Raw genomic sequence first — 15900 nt, 5'->3', positions numbered from 1 at the left:
GCATCTGTAATAAAGAGCAGGGCAGTTCACTGCCTTCTCTGATGTCTGGAGCTATTCATTATGTAATCACTTTCATGGCAGACTGCTTCATTTCAGTTTTTGCTAAATGGAGTAACCACTTAACTTCAAATTAAACTGTCACATCCACACTTCTTATCTCCATTCATCCTGCTACATGACTCTGTGCTAATGAGATGGATTGAGTTTAGAGTTATTTACATTTTATCACCGATTCAGCCTTTTTTATTTTATTTTCATTCCATGTTTTATTTTTCTGTGTTTGTGCATGTGTCTTGTGTCGTGCTGTGTTGGCGTGTTCTGTGTCTATATTGCCTCTGTGTGTGTTGTGTAGTCTGTAGAGAACCATATGGACCGTATAAGCCAAAACTGCATAGCAGGAGCTAGCAGTCCCTATAAGGTAGTATCATTTACTGTACCAGTCCAGGCCCTGGCTCTGTCTGTCCGTCTGTCTGTCTGGAAGAGTCACTGCAAAGCCAAGCTTGAAGGAGCAAGTGCATTAAACTTTGGAATAATTACTGCACCAGCTGCACAGGGCTCGGGTTTGCAGGTTATGGTTAAGAGGCAGCACCAAACTGGGTGAATCTGTGATGTCTCCTCTCCAGCTTGGACTGAAAGTGACTGCTCTGGCAATTTTTCTGGCATAAAATCTACTCAAGGCTCTTACGCTTAGATCTAACGTCTGATCTTTCCCTCTCCCTGGGACACCTATGGCATCCACTCACATAACCTCACATCCGATCCCTACCAATAACACGTCTCCCTGTGTTTCTCACTCCTTTCTCCCCTCTAGCTGGACTGATTCTGCTGGACCAAAAGCAAAAAAAAAAAAAAAAAAGCTAAGAAAAAAAAGACCTTTTAAGAGAGTTGGCACCTACAATTGATCTACTAACTTGCATGCTCACTGTCAGGGCTGTGTGAGGCTTGCTAATCATGTAGGGTGTCGTCAATGGGGGAACCCAAATCAACAGGCAAAATTGTCAATATTTAATTGTATACCTCTACATGTTTCCTTGTGAATGTGGCTCTACTTTATGCTACTTTCATGGGAAATGGGAATTTTTTTATAGAGCCCAAAGCAAGTGTTTTGGAGGTATATAGTTTTCTGTCCTAATCCTTATAGATGGAAATTAACCTAACAGTATTTATTATGTATAAACAGTATTTGTGAAGAACAGGCTTCTGAGCATTAATTTTTCAAAGCAGAAAAGAGCACTGTAGCTTTAGTGTGTCGTGAACCTTGATGTATCGGTTTGCTTTGCTTTTCCAGGTGGAGGCAGATCTGGGATACCCAGGAGGCAAGGCTAAAATCATCCACAAGGAGTCTGATATAATCATGGCGTTTGCCATCAATAAGGTAAGTTTTATGTGTGAGTGTGTATGATTAAAAAAATATCGGGAGACTCTTTATTTTACACGCCCATAATATTTATTTCCTGGAAATAACTGTGTAATTTGGTACTAAATAAAGGGTAAATACAACACCATGAAGTCAGCATCTTTTCCAAGTACCTTATTCTGAATATACAAATGAAAATGTTGCAAAGTCCACCTTTAATCATGCCTTTTCCTCCCTCCTTGTCTCTCTCCTCCCTGGTTCCCTCCTTTCCTAGGCTAATTCTAACGAGATAGTGTTGGCCTCCACTCATGACGTCCAGGAGGTCGACGTGTCTACTCTAGTGGCTGTCCAGCCCTACACCTGGATAGGGGAGGACTTTGATAAAGAGTCACGCAGGTCAGATTCAGGGCAGTTCGCAGATGAAAAGAAACAAAGTTGCAGTTTGACCAGCATGGGAGCCAAACTGCACACTGTCTTAGTCTTAACATCTCTAAAATCCCACCTTTCTTTATGTTTTCTTTTACAGCTCTGACGACATAGACCATCGCTCCTCTCACACCAACATTGCCCAGGCTAGCTCTGTCCCTTTTGCACCACCACAGATGCCGGTCTCTGCATCCATGCCGTGGCTCGGCAGCGGGCAGACCAGCATGGGAGCCAGTGTGGTACGACCTTATTCACTACAAACATAGATATACAGTAACGGATATGCAGTTGTTACTAATTGCCACCAGGGGGAAACTAAGCTCTGTTTTGGGGCCTGTATGCAGCCTAGGACCTGTGGTATGACTGCAGTCTTTTCATTTCCTGACAATCTGCGGTCCACAATAGATGCATCAGTTAAATTTAATGACATCCAATAGTTCTAAATGTAAACTTGAAAAAAGCATATGTTTCAGATTTAGAAAGGCACTAGACCACTTGGATTTCACTCTGTGGTCTGTGTCCCCTGCACATTTTTGGAAGAAGTGTGTCTGTATTTTTAATTGTTATTGTTGTTAAAATCAAACTGAGCTGTGACGACTAAACAGCTGGCCTGCTGAGTCTATGCAGGCTGATACAGAGAGGTGGTGTGTTTCCATGGCAGAGATGGATGCATATAAACACAGATAGCAGCAGCTCTCACAGCCGGCTACCCAAGGTACAGTTTTGCGTCACACTTAACACGCAGCCAGGGTTCTCCATGTCCCAGCCGTGTTGATAAATGTTGGCTGGGATACACTTCGCAAGACAGGACAGGCATACAGGTTCAGTGAGTTATGGAAGGGGGGGTTTCCTAAGTGTGCAGTGGGAGTCTGGTTACATAAGATCCCAGCATTTAATGCCTGGATTGATAGTCATTGGATGACCATCTTCCTGATGTGCAGAGTCCACCCAAGAGGAAGGGTGAACTTCACCTCCGAGTATGCGTTGTGCCTCGTGTCAACAAGTTCTGAATTGAAGCAGGAAGCTTTGTGAAACCGTTGCTGAGCAGTATAACACTGCCTGACTATGACTTTTATCTGCGATTTATTTAAGACTGGTCTTTGAGTCTAGAGCGCTGTATCATCCTGCTGTAAAGAACCAACACACTAAAACATCCTTCAGCTTCCACTCCCAGTGAATGAAGTGTGATAACAAGAAAAATGTTTACAAATAGGACTGGGACCAAAAATATGAGGGTTAGGGAAATATTGATAAACTGAAAAAGGTTACATTTCCTGAAGACAAAAAACGTATGAAGTGTTGACTGAAGCGTAAACACAGAAATTATGTTAAAGTGAAAACCCAGCGACAGCAGTCACAGTCAGGTGAAGTCATACTTTATAAATTCTGTTTTTATGTAATTGTTTTTATCTGTGTTTTTCAGATCATGAAGAGGAATCTAAATAATGTGAAGAGAATGACATCCCACCCCATATATCAGTATTGTAAGTGCCTACATTAAAGCCTGTGCATATCAGGTCATCAGCGGTACACAGCTGAGTTTTTGTCTTATATTTCTTTATTTACTTCTACTTACTGTCATCCCACCTTTGTGTGTGTGTGAATCTGTGTGTTAGACATGACGGGGGCTCAGGACGGTAGTGTGAGAATGTTTGAATGGAACAGACCTCAGCAACTTATTTGCTTCAGACAAGCAGGCAACGCTAGAGTCACCCGGCTCTATTTCAACTCCCAGGGCAATAAGGTACACACACACACACACACACACACACACACACACACACATTCAGCAATGCCTGTGTTTTGTCTATTCGGTGTGATTGTTCTGATTGCTCCGTGTTCTTCTTTTAGTGTGGAGTCGCTGATGGAGAGGGTTTCCTCAGTCTCTGGCAGGTCAACCAGACATCCTCAAACCCCAAACCCTACCTGGTGAGGTCACCTCTTTAATCACCACCCCAGCATACACATGCACATTTTAAGATAGAAAACTCAATAGGAGTCATTAAAACTAATATGCACTCTTTGTTCTTCTGTTCCTGCCGACAGAGTTGGCAGTGCCACACTAAGACCTGCGGTGATTTTGCCTTCATCACATCCTCCAGCCTCATTGCCACAGCCGGACAGTCCAACGATAACAGGTCAGCATCTGCACTCAGGAACACCACTGTTAAACCAACACTACTCTTTTTCTGTTGGTATTGATTGAATATTATCATCTTTATTTTTGCACAGAAATGTTTGCCTGTGGGATACTCTGATTTCACCTAGCAATACCATGGTCCATGGTAAGAAATCCCAAATGCTTTAACCAAGCCAATGTTAATGATTTTCCCTGTATATGGAGTTGTTTTGTGATCCAACTTCACATTTCTTCCCTCCCACCCCTTCAGCGTTCCCCTGCCATGAGAACGGGGCCACTGTGCTGCAATATGCTCCTAAACAGCAGCTGCTGATCACTGGAGGCAGAAAGGGCTTTGTGTGCGTGTTTGACATCCGCCAGAGGCAACTGCTCCACACTTTCCAGGCCCATGACTCAGCTATCAAGGCCCTCGCACTGGATGCCTTTGAGGACTTCTTCGTCACTGGCTCTGCAGAGGGCAACATGAAGGTGACTCGGGCTCCATCACTCACTCACTGACCTGCCAAAACGCATAAGCTGTTATAGACATACTTTGATTGTTATGCACGTTATACATATTATACACTATGTGGCTTAAGCATCAGTTTCCATGACATGCAGAGCTTTTAGCAGATGTTGGGCATATTTTAAGTAGCAAAACGTGACTTTCCAAGGTGGAATGCAAGTGTATCTGTTATACTTAATTAGGACTGTAAATAATGATCATTTCTATTATTGAAAAGTCTGCCAATTATATTCTCAGTTAAATGAATGGTTGATAAAATGACAGTAGACTGTGAAAAATACCCATTAGACGCTGGGACCAGAAAATGTCTGACATTTTATCTTGGAAAATGACTCTGCTGGTTGCCCAGCAACCCAACAGTGGCAACAACACTCTTGGCCAAGAAATACATAGTCTGGTACATAAACATTCTTAACACCACAACGTGACGTTTTTACTTTTGGGTTTTTCCACAGAACGTGTTAATTAGTGAGATGTACAGGTGCTGCTAAGCAGATGTTGTTACCTCTGGATAGAGCCAGGCCAGATGTTTCCTTCTGCTTCCAGTCTTTGTGCTAGGTTGAGTTAACTGGCTATTGGCTTCAATTTCATATTTTGGTGTATAAATATGAGAGTGTCAGCAGGAAAGCAAATAAACCTAATTCCCAAAGCTGATCCTTTTATCTAGTGGGGTCACCTAATGAAGAGATATCCTGATGAATTACCTTATTTAATTCCATCTTGAGTGTAACTGGTTCTGCTCACCATACCATGCTGGTTACGGTGAGACTTTGGTATCCGTTGGATGCTGTTTAATAAAGAACAGACACAGACGTGTGGTAAAAAGAATTATAACACCGCTTTGAGAAAGCGTCACAGCGCTCGAATTGAATTTGGCACTTAACAGTTGTAGTGGCTGGAAGAAAACTTAACATCTGTTCTGTCCCTTCTCATGCTTCCTCTATCTGCAGGTGTGGAAGTTAGCCGGCCACGGGCTCATGCACTCTTTTAGCAACGAGCATGCCAAGCAGTCCATCTTCCGCAACATCGGCGCTGGCGTCATGCAGGTGGAGACACGGCCCGGTAACCGCATCTTCACCTGTGGAGCAGACGGCACTCTGAAGATGAGGGTCCTCCCCGACCGCTACAATATCCCCAGCAGCTTGGTTGACGTCCTGTAACACCGACTTCCACTTCTGCAGGTCCAAAGAGGAAAAAGACAAAGAAAAATCACAAAAAGCTTATGTAACACTCACTAGGCATTAATAGTATAATCGATGGGGGAAGAGTTAGTCAAAAGATCACCACGCTTTTGGCATCTTTCAGAGTGTGCAGTGTTCATGGGTTTACTGTTGATGTAAATCATGTCCAGAATGACAAACGGAGCTGCAAATATTTTTTTCCCAAAGGCTGAAAGCAAAGTTACAAGCAAAAGTTATCATACTTGATTTTAAAGCTAGATTTATTGTAATTTATTGAAGAATCTCTACTCTTAGAGTGTGTCCATAGGGAAGCTATGCATGTCCTGTTCTCGTTACGCGGTGCAATCACAGGTCTATTGATAGTGCTCTGTAAAAGTGCTCAAGCAAAAATTTTAAAAGTGTGTAACTGTCGTCATTTTGTGCCCACAGCTGAAATCTCTTAGCATCTACTGTAACCAGCACTGTGGTTTGTTATTAAGTCAGTGGTTTCCAGTGTGAATCGAGTTGTTGGAATCTGCATTTTGTTTCAATGGTTTTGCCCCCCCCCCCTTGCCTTTTTGCCCGGCTTTTCTCAGCCCTTATGGAAGAGTTAATGGTGCATTGCTCCTATAGTGACACCCCACCCTTACCCCACCCGGCCCCTATTTCACTGGCTGCCCATCACTCGCTCTGGCCTCTCCCGGTTTGGGCTCAAGCCGGCCTGGGTTGGTCGTGGAGCGCGTGTCCACTCTGCTGTGTCTGTCATCTGTACGCCTGCCCGCTCACATGCCCTCAAATGCCTGTTTGTGTGGCGAACTCACTGCTAGAACATTCCTGTTTGGAAGATGATGTGTTTTACTCCTGTGACTGTGATTTAAATGTTTCCATCTGTCTGGTCCAAACCTAAAAACCCACCCACCAAGAGCAGAAACACAAAGGTTCACTTCTGGTTTTGCACAAGATATTCTTGAATAAGTTTTTTTTTTTTTTTTTTTTTTTTTTTTTTTTTATTTTATTATTTAAATTATTTATATGTTTGTGTTTGTTTGGTTGGCCATTCCTTTTTAAAACTATTTAACTTATTGCCTTTTATTTTAGGAATGTAAGGGGTTTTACTGTATCTGACTGGGAGATGTGCAACACAGTCTACTGTACGTAAGTGTGTGTTACCTCGCTAGTTGTTTTTACTGTTTCATCCATAAGGAATAGATATTTGCACTCAAATTCTGGAGACACTAAAAGTTTATTTCAAATAAATAGGTTATTGAAGAAGAAACTGTTATATACAAATGAATGTCTGGCTTTATTTGGCCTAGTAGTAAAACGTTTGAAATAGTTTTAATATATAAATTATATAAATATATATATGAAATACCACAACAGCTTGTACAAACATGAAAGCATTTCTTTATTTTTGGTTTGTATCATACCAGCTGGATTAGTTGTAACTTTTGTTAAGTGTATGTATGGTATTTATTAAAGAGATTTGTGTTTCTCTCCCTCTTTCTGCCCACTATGTGTACTGTATGTATCTTGTGTGTTTTACCAATGGTCCTACTGGTGTCTGGTGTGCGTGTTTGTGTGTGTGTGCATGTAATAATGCAAAAGAAGCCAATATCATGGGTAGACACTCACTGGGGCACTTGAGCCTGAAGGTATGTGAGAGAACAGGTCATGGTCAGAGTTTTACCTTTGTAAAGTGAATAAATTCTTTTTATTTCATCAGGGTGAGTTGAAGCTGTTGTTTTAATTTTCTGTCAAGTGGAATAAGTGACCAGGGACCATGCTGCTTCACTACAAAGGCAGGTGGGCTGTTTATATGTAGAAGATATCTGGGTCTGGGTGACATGTACATCTGTATAAAAATACATAAAAGAATCACCATGCAAATACACAAAAAATAATGTAACAACTTACAACACAGACACTAGAGTGGCGTAATAAGTTCACTTTGTATAAAATGTGAACTATTTGATACAAAGTGATTAAAAATGTTCACACCATTAGTAACTCCAAAATCTTACATTACATAGTACATTGACAATAGGATATGAATACAGCAGTATATCTTTTTGACTATGATAATAATTATTGACCAAACATTGATTTCCTTGAGTGAATCTAATTTTTCACAACTGACTACAACACCTGACAGGAGGATAAAGCTGACACTGGTGTGTACGTATCTTTTGGACACCTAAATATGACCAGTTTTCAAAGATGGAGTGATTAGTAGTTGTAGTCAGCAGGTGTGTGTGTCATCCTCAGGCTGTTTGTCATTCATCATTGATGAAGTGGACCACGTAGAGCCTGACATAGCTTTGGTCCCACACATACAGGTGTCTGTCCTTCGGGCTGTAGGAGAGCATTGCCAGCACGCCACCTGGAGACCTCAGGTCAAAGGTCACATTGACCGGCTTCCCTTTAAGCAGGTCAAAAGCAAAGGTGACTCTGGTGTCCTTGGTGTCAGTTACATACAGGACACCACAGGCAATGAAGGCGTTGCCAGCCTTGGTGCGTGGGTAGGTGGTGTTTATGTAGGACGTGACGGAGAAGGTCTTCTGGTCCAGCTGGGCCACCGTGATGCTATCGTCCACACTGGAGGCGAAGATCAGCCACAAGCCATTCTCATCCGCTGCGAATTTAAAGTAAGTCTTGGAGTTGTAGAGCAGATAAGCGAGGCTGTGGTGCAAGGCGTTGTCTATACTCAGGGTGTGAAGCTTCCTGGTGTGAAAGTCAAATCTGTAAACAAGCGGCACCATGTTAAGCATGGGGAATGGAACAAAAGGAAACGATAGCAAAGCATCTAACTCTGCATCACACTGTCTTTCAGCCAGGGGTGTAGTTCCAAAACAAAGACATTAACTTTTTAATGTAGTCAACAAAAGGCATCAAAAACGTCATATTATAGTTTATTCAAATACTGATAGGGAAAATTCTGTCCTCCCAAAATAATGGTAGGGACATGTCCCTACCGTATATATATGCAAACCTACGCCCTTTCTTTCATCTTACCTGGCGATGCTGGAACTACCAGCCATATGATAATAGAAAGAACCGTTGTGAACAGTGTGGCCGCAGCCATAATAGAACTTTCTGACATCCACAACGTCACTGCTGTTGTTCTCGAAGGAGGCAATGCTTGCATACTCCTTCACCACGCGTCCTGGGGAAGAACGAGAAAAACACACATCCTGGGTTTGAAATACAAAGATTGATATTTTTTTCTGTCAGTGTCCATGTTGATCTTCCTCTGTAATGAACCTACCAGAAAAGTGCTCTGCCACCCATATGCGCTCATCGTTCAGCTGAGCGGTGTCTTTCATCCACGTGCCGAAGGTGCTCTCCATCTTCGTCACATTCCTTGGGTTGATCAGAGACTTAATCAGGCACTCTGACGAGAAACAAAACAACAACAAGCTTAGTCAATCACTACTACTCTGCCACACAGCACATACTGTACATGTTGACACACTTCTCTGAAAACACACCGTTCTTCTTAGTGGGCTTCTCATGCAGTTTCACCGCTTCCTTTGGAGATGAATTTTCATCATTTGGAATTGCGTGTAACGTCCCTGTCAGACACAATTTCATCTTACGTTATTCAGTGTTCACGCAGTGTTTACATGACAAAACATTCTCACCAGCTGGTTTCTAGATGAATGTAAATTTTCAAATTTCCACTTTTTGATCTTGTAGCTTCATGATCATATGAAGAACTTCTCATCCAAGGCTGTTAGCTGCAGAACAGCTACTCACCCAGGGTCTGAGCAGCCTGAAGGTGGGCTCTGTGATGCCTTGTTCTGGGAGGCCCTTGAGGCCCTGGAGGTCCAGGAGGGCCCATGGGCCCAGGAGGTCCTGGAGGACCAGCATGACCTGTACAAAGAAGAGGGGACAACATCTAACCTGTCTGGATACAAAAAGTAAGTTTATTTATTACATTCCCTCCCATCCAAGTGGTTCATGTGAGTAAAACTCTACTTGCCCTCAATAATGACATCATTGGATGGTTGTCCCTTCTCTCCGGGAGGCCCTGGCTCTCCTTGCTCTCCTTTTTCGCCAGGTTCTCCTGTTTCACCTGGTGGCCCTGTGGGGGACGTTATACAAAGCAGTTCTAAGATTGTGTTCCTAATCTCAGTACATGTTTCCTTGTTAAAACCATGAATGAATCCATTGACTTGCTGAGGGTGAATCATATGCCAAACCTCTGTGGAGGACAGAACAAAGTGAAGTGGGAGAATACAGGGAGAGAGTTTTCCAGTTCATTCAGCTGAAGCCCAAAACCGCAGAGATGAATAATATTAGTGGAGGATGAGAGAGAAATGCAACTGCAGTCATTCATAAAGTAGACAGCACTGTCTGTAAAATCTGATGTCATTATGATTCATGGATAGATCAGGGAACTGGGTGTGTTGGTGTGTTGTGAGTTTGTGTTTTTGTGACGGTCTTGTGTGTGTGTGCGTGTGTGTGATTTTAAGTGACTGTGGTGTTTTGTTTTGTTTTTTTTCTTATACCCCAAGGTCAATCTCAACCTTTTCACTGTTATATTGTACCAGTAGTTCCTCATTCAAATGGCCAGCGTCGCCTGAGGCACTATGGGATGGTGAATAGAGCCTCACTTTTTACTTACCTTTTTTTCCTCTTTTCCCATCAGCCCCGGGTGGTCCATTCATTCCTGGGAGGCCATCCGTCCCATTGTGGCCGGGCAAACCGTCAGCACCAGGCAAACCTACAGTAACACAAAAAAATCTTCACCATGAGCTGAATGGGAAACATATTCAGCAAGGACATGGGTCACTAAACCACAAAGGAGGCATACAGTAGAGTATGGCTGGATTTTACATTTGGATCCAGTATTAAAGGTTCACTTACCAGGCGGTCCCGGGGGTCCTGCAACACAAGGTTTAAGGACGTTAACAGAATAAAAAGTGATATTTTGGACATGATTAGCCAGTTTAAAGTATTTCAGTGAACATACCGGCTATGCAGACTCCCTTGGTGCTGTTGCAAATGTCGATCAACAATTTGATCTGAGGACGACGAGAAAATATCAAAATATAATTAAAACACTGTGATGCACCAAATTTTACCAGCTCAGTTTGAATAACCAACTGTGGGGCCCTGTGGCCAAAATGTGGTGAAAGAAGTATTCAGATCCTAAAAGTAATAATGCACTAATATAGAAATGCAATTAAAAGTAAAAGTATTCATGCAGCAGAATGCTCAAGGAAGATGTTTTGATATGTAGAGTATAGAAGTATTATTATCATTATTATCACTGATGCTAAACATGTGAGAAACATTTTATTATTGTAGGAATTTGAAAATGTTGTTAGACAAGTTTCATAAACAGAGCATGTTTCATTTGTAGAAATTTGATCTGCAAAGTAACTGGTAACTATAGCCGTCAAATAAATGTGAAGTCAAAAATATATTTTTCTCTGAAATTCAGTGGAGTTAAAATAAGAACAACAAAATAAAATACACTACAGGAGTAAATGTGTTACTTTCCAATACTGAATTTCACCAACTCTCTGTGCATTGTGTGTGTAATAGTTTGTAATTAATTAGTTGTCATAATTTGAATAAGAAAACATTTATTTGCTCCCAGTAACGACTGAGATAATAAAGGCCCTAAAACTAGATTTTAACTTGGGCCCCTCTACAACACAGGGCCTTGAGATTATGTGCTGCCTTGATGTCTTTATTATTTCAGTTTGTCTTGTGCTGATAGTGAAGCATTACAGCCTGACCAAAACAAATTTGCTGGACGTGCCATCAGGCGCCCCGATGGTCACAGGTGCAATTGTCCATTTGAACCACTTGGTGATCCAGCATTAGTCATCAATGACAGTCAAACAATACAAGAAACTATACACTATGTGAGGCATTTGTAAATCTAGGCGCCTGCTCTCCCTCATTTACATCATCTACCAGCAGGTATCTCATCTCACCGGGACCATGGAGTAAGTCATCATCGTCATCATGTCATCCTGCACATGCGCCTTGTGGTAACTATGGCTGTGTCGGTGCTTGTGCTTCAGCTCATGCTTCATCTTCTTCTCTGTGTCCTCTCCCACCTCCTGGCTGACCTCTTGCTGATAGAGCTCCTGTCCGTCTTCCTGGTGAGGCTCGTGGTGAAGCTCCTGCTCCAACTTTTTTTCACTCCTCTTGTTCCTGGAGTACTGGTATTGGTACTGGTATTGCGGCTGCTGTTCCCCAACGTTTGCTCGAATACCCGCCGCTCTCCCGGGCACCTCCTGGAGGAACTCCACCACCGAGCTTTGCTCCACATCTGTCAGCCTCACCTCTGTCTGCTCCAGCCTGGCATGTTGCTGATTCTGCTGGACCAAGAGCACCAGAAGGCCCACAGAGTTCATCAACGCCACAACACACGTCCCGTACAGCACCATCCGCTGAGGGAGAGTCATGCTGGGTGTCGGGATCCACATGGTTACCACCTCACCTCCTCTTTTCTGAGGGTCACCCACCAACCTCAGCATTCACAGGGGAATACAGTTCCAGCACAGCAGTCAATATAAAGGATAAAAGTCAAACGGGACAGAGACAGCCCACGTTTTATCACCCTGTAATCCAAGATGCTGCCACCAAAACTCAAGTCAAACCAACTAAAGCCAAACGAATCCAACAGGAAGGAAGTCCTCTTCTGAAATTCAACGTCCTGTCCAGGTTATTTGAAAGTCCAGTCAGCTTCAGCGTCTGTGCTCCACCTAGGTCGTCTATCGGAAGGCAGACTGGTAAATACAGTGCTGGTTGTGTTGTTCACCAAGTGGAGAAGGGGTTGTGTGTGTGTATGTATGTGTGTGTGTGTACATGCTAACCAGTAATGTAGGAGTGGGCATTACACAATCTTCTGAGCTTGTCTGGGAAGAAACCCCCGCCTGTTCAGTCACCTGATTTATATTCAGCACAGCCCATTCTACTGCACAGCCGTGGGCAGACTGACATCACAACACACACACACACACACACACACAGTCACACACAAACATGCACATATGTATGATGTACCCATGAAAGCAGGATTCCAGACATATACATACACGTCATCATCATTATTATTATTATCATTATTACAACAAAACCAATCTTGAATTAAAAAGAAAATACATTACATCAAAATGCATTAACATCATGCCTATTAATGCCCTAGCTCTCATCCCCATCTCCCAACTCCTTCCATTTCTCCCCTGGGTGCTGGCCCTCGTCACATCTACACAGCTTCCCTCCACCAACTACAACAATGACCCATTTCCATTGCTTTGATTTGGGCCAGTAAAGTGACATTTCACCAGAACAATGACAGTTCAGCAGAAAAAAAAAAAAATCCACTCCAGGCATTCACAGTGAGCAGTACTTATTACGGCCTCTGTTGACTGAAGTGTAGGTGTGGCTGGGCCATTTTCTGTGAGTTACCCAAGTAATTACTCAGATAAAAAAACAAAACAAAACTGTGTGTTACAGTAAGTCAGTTAATTGGCCTCTCTGGTGACACGGAGCAGTGCTGGATTCATTTAGCTGTCCTACGCGCTCTTGCAGCAATGCTGTGCCAATAAAAGTGATATTTTGAACATGTTAGACCAGTTTAAGTATTTCAGTAACATACCAGGCCTATGCAGACTCCCTCGGTCTGTTGCAATTATCCTACGAGCCGCTCCGCATCGTCGTCCCGTTCGCCATATATCAGAATTGAAGCGAATTCTATAGAGGACCGACCGGCGAGAAAAAATTTATCCAATACATATAATTAAAAACACCTGTGATGCACCAAATTTTACCAGCTCAGTTTGAATAACCAACTGTGGGCCCTGTGGCCAAAATGTGGTGAAAGAAGTATTCAGTCCTAAAAGTAATAATGCACTAATATAGGAAATGCAATTAAAGTAAAAGTATTCATGCAGCAGATAGCTCAAGGAGGAAGATGTCTTGATATGTAGAGTATAGAAGTATATCATTATTACACTGATGCTCAAATCATGTGAAACATATTTATATTATTCTTGTAGGAATTTGAAAATGTTTGTAGACAGTTTCATAAACAGAGCATGTTTCATTTGTAGAAATTTGATCTGCAAAGTAACTGGTAACTATAGCCCGTCAAATAAATGTGAAGTCAAAATATATTTTTCTCTGAAATTCCAGTGGAGTTAAAATAAGAACAACAAAATAAAAATACACTACAGGAGTAAATGTGTTACAGTTTATAATACTGCAATATGAATTTACTGCAACCTACTCTCTGTGCATTGTGTTGTGTAATAGTTTGTATATTAATTAGTTGTCATAATATTGAATAAGAAACACTTTATTTGCTCCCAGTAAGACTGAGATAAAAAGGCCCTAAAACTAGATTTTTAACTTGGGCCCCTCTACAACACAGGGCCTTGAGATTATGTGCTGCCTTGATGTCTTTATTATCTTCGTTTGTCTTGTGCTGATAGTGAAGCATTACAGCCCTGACCAAAACAAATTTGCTGGACTGCCATCAAGGCCCCGCACTAGTATGGTCACAGGCATTGCGGATCCAGCTTGTCTTGATAACCACTTAGGATCTATCACATGTACAATGCCACAATTACAAGAAAAACTATAACTACATTCAGCCTGTGAGGCAATTTTGTAATCTTAGGCGCCTGCTCCTCCCTCATTAATCATCTACCAGCAGGTATCTCATCTCACCGGACCATGGAGTAAGTCATCATCGTCATCATGTCATCTGCACATGCGCCTGTGGTAACTATGGCTGTGTCGGTGCTTGTGCTTCAGCTCATGCTTCATCTTCTTCTCTGTGTCCTCTCCCACCTCCTGGCTGACCTCTTGCTGATAGAGCTCCTGTCCGTCTTCCTGTGAGGCTCGTGGTGAAGCTCCTGCTCCAAACTTTTTTCACTCCTCTTGTTCCTGGGAAGTACTGGTATTGGTACTGGTATTGCGGCTGCTGTTCCCCAACGTTTGCTCGAATACCCGCCGCTCTCCGGGCACCGTCCTGGAGGAACTAACCATCACCGAGCTTTGCTCCACCTCTGTCAGCTCACCCTGTCTGCTCCAGCCTGGCATGTTGCTGATTCTGCTGGCACCAGAGCACCAGAAGGCCCACAGAGTTCATCAACGCCACAACACACGTCCCGTACAGCACCATCCGCTGAGAGAGTCATGCTGGCGGTGTCGGGACCACATGGTTACCACCTCACCTCCTCTTTTCTGAGGTCACCCACCAACCTCAGCATTCACAGGGGAATACAGTTCCAGCACAGCAGTCAATATAAAGGATAAAAGTCAAACGGGACAGAGACAGCCCACGTTTTATCACCCTGTAATCCAAGATGCTGCCACCAAAACTCAAGTCAAACCAACTAAAGCAAACGAATCCAACAGGAAGGAAAGTCCTCTTCTGAAATTCAACGTCCTGTCCAGGTTATTTGAAAGTCCAGTCAGCTTCAGCGTCTGTGCTCCACCTAGGTCGTCTATCGGAAGGCAGACTGGTAAATACAGTGCTGGTTGTGTTGTTCACCAAGGAAGAAGGGGTTGTGTGTGTGTATTTATGTGTGTGTGTGTACATGCTAACCAGTAATGTAGGAGTGGGCATTACACAATCTTCTGAGCTTGTCTGGGAAGAAACCCCGCCTGTTCAGTCACCTGATTTATATTCAGCACAGCCCATTCACTGCACAGCCGTGGGCAGACTGACATCACAACACACACACACACACACACACACACACAGTCACACACAAACATGCACATATGTATGATGTACCCATGAAAGCAGGATTCCAGACATATACATACACGTCATCATCATTATTATTATTATCATTATTACAACAAAACCAATCTTGAATTAAAAAAAATACATTACATCAAAATGCATTAACATCATGCCTATTTAAGCCCTAGCTCTCATCCCCATCTCCCAACTCCTTCCATTTCTCCCCTGGGTGCTGGCCCTCGTCACATCTACACAGCTTCCCTCCACCAACTACAACAAATGACCCATTTCCATTGCTTTGATTGGGCCAGTAAAGTGACATTTCACCAGAACAATGACAGTTCAGCAGAAAAAAAAAAAAAATCCACTCCAGGCATTCACAGTGAGCAGTACTTATTACGGCCTCTGTTGACTGAGTGTAGGTGTGGCTGGGCCATTTTCTGTGAGTTACCCAAGTAATTACTCAGAAAAAAACAAAAACAAAACTGTGTGTTACAGTAAGTCAGTTAATTGGCCTCTCTGGTGACACGGGACGTGCTGATTCATTTAGCTGTTTCCTACGCGCTCTTGCAGCATGCTATGCCC

The 15900-nt window shown here is 42.8% G+C and overlaps 2 protein-coding genes across 5 annotated transcripts in view; one reads left to right on the top strand and one right to left on the bottom strand.

Moving 5' to 3' along the window:
* The window catches only part of dmxl2 (Dmx like 2), a 39115-nt gene extending 31805 nt beyond the window's left edge, over nucleotides 1-7310 (top strand). For 3 of the 4 annotated variants that reach the window (XM_022747510.1, XM_022747518.1, XM_022747500.1), the window contains exons 44-54: nucleotides 353-418; nucleotides 1289-1375; nucleotides 1632-1753; nucleotides 1884-2022; nucleotides 3207-3267; nucleotides 3400-3527; nucleotides 3635-3712; nucleotides 3830-3921; nucleotides 4016-4068; nucleotides 4174-4391; nucleotides 5379-7310. In XM_022747510.1, coding sequence (XP_022603231.1) covers nucleotides 353-418; nucleotides 1289-1375; nucleotides 1632-1753; nucleotides 1884-2022; nucleotides 3207-3267; nucleotides 3400-3527; nucleotides 3635-3712; nucleotides 3830-3921; nucleotides 4016-4068; nucleotides 4174-4391; nucleotides 5379-5588 — 1254 coding nt within the window. In that variant the 3' untranslated portion in view covers nucleotides 5589-7310. The remainder of the gene's footprint in view (nucleotides 1-352; nucleotides 419-1288; nucleotides 1376-1631; nucleotides 1754-1883; nucleotides 2023-3206; nucleotides 3268-3399; nucleotides 3528-3634; nucleotides 3713-3829; nucleotides 3922-4015; nucleotides 4069-4173; nucleotides 4392-5378) is intronic. The other variant, XM_022747526.1, reaches the window with a different exon arrangement.
* Nucleotides 7311-7704: 394 nt separating this feature from the next.
* Nucleotides 7705-12040, bottom strand: gldn (gliomedin). Its single transcript, XM_022747252.1, has 10 exons — nucleotides 11543-12040; nucleotides 10567-10618; nucleotides 10461-10478; nucleotides 10219-10317; nucleotides 9574-9675; nucleotides 9348-9464; nucleotides 9080-9163; nucleotides 8857-8982; nucleotides 8604-8754; nucleotides 7705-8330 (listed from the first exon to the last, which is right to left on the bottom strand). Exons 1-10 carry the CDS (start codon nucleotides 12038-12040, stop codon nucleotides 7865-7867), a joined length of 1713 nt encoding a protein of 570 aa, XP_022602973.1. The 3' UTR covers nucleotides 7705-7864.
* Between the last annotated feature and the right edge of the window lie 3860 nt (nucleotides 12041-15900).

Source organism: Seriola dumerili, unplaced genomic scaffold, assembly GCF_002260705.1.
Source record: "Seriola dumerili isolate Sdu_G_001 unplaced genomic scaffold, Sdu_1.0 BDQW01000011.1, whole genome shotgun sequence".
Taxonomy (NCBI): Eukaryota; Metazoa; Chordata; class Actinopteri; order Carangiformes; family Carangidae; genus Seriola; species Seriola dumerili.
The sequence above is the reverse complement of the archived record's forward strand: the minus strand, read 5'-3'. Positions and strand labels throughout refer to the sequence as shown.

Excerpts from the sequence above, each read along its gene's own strand:
- gldn (XM_022747252.1), bottom strand. The coding sequence starts at position 12,040 with ATGTGGATCCCGACACCCAGCATGACTCTCCCTCAGCGGATGGTGCTG. Across the intron at positions 9,676-10,218 it reads TGGGAAAAGAGGAAAAAAAG|GGCCACCAGGTGAAACAGGA; the intron begins GTAAGTAAAAAG and ends CGTCCCCCACAG. Across the intron at positions 8,755-8,856 it reads GGTGGCAGAGCACTTTTCTG|GACGCGTGGTGAAGGAGTAT; the intron begins GTAGGTTCATTA and ends GTTCTTCCCCAG.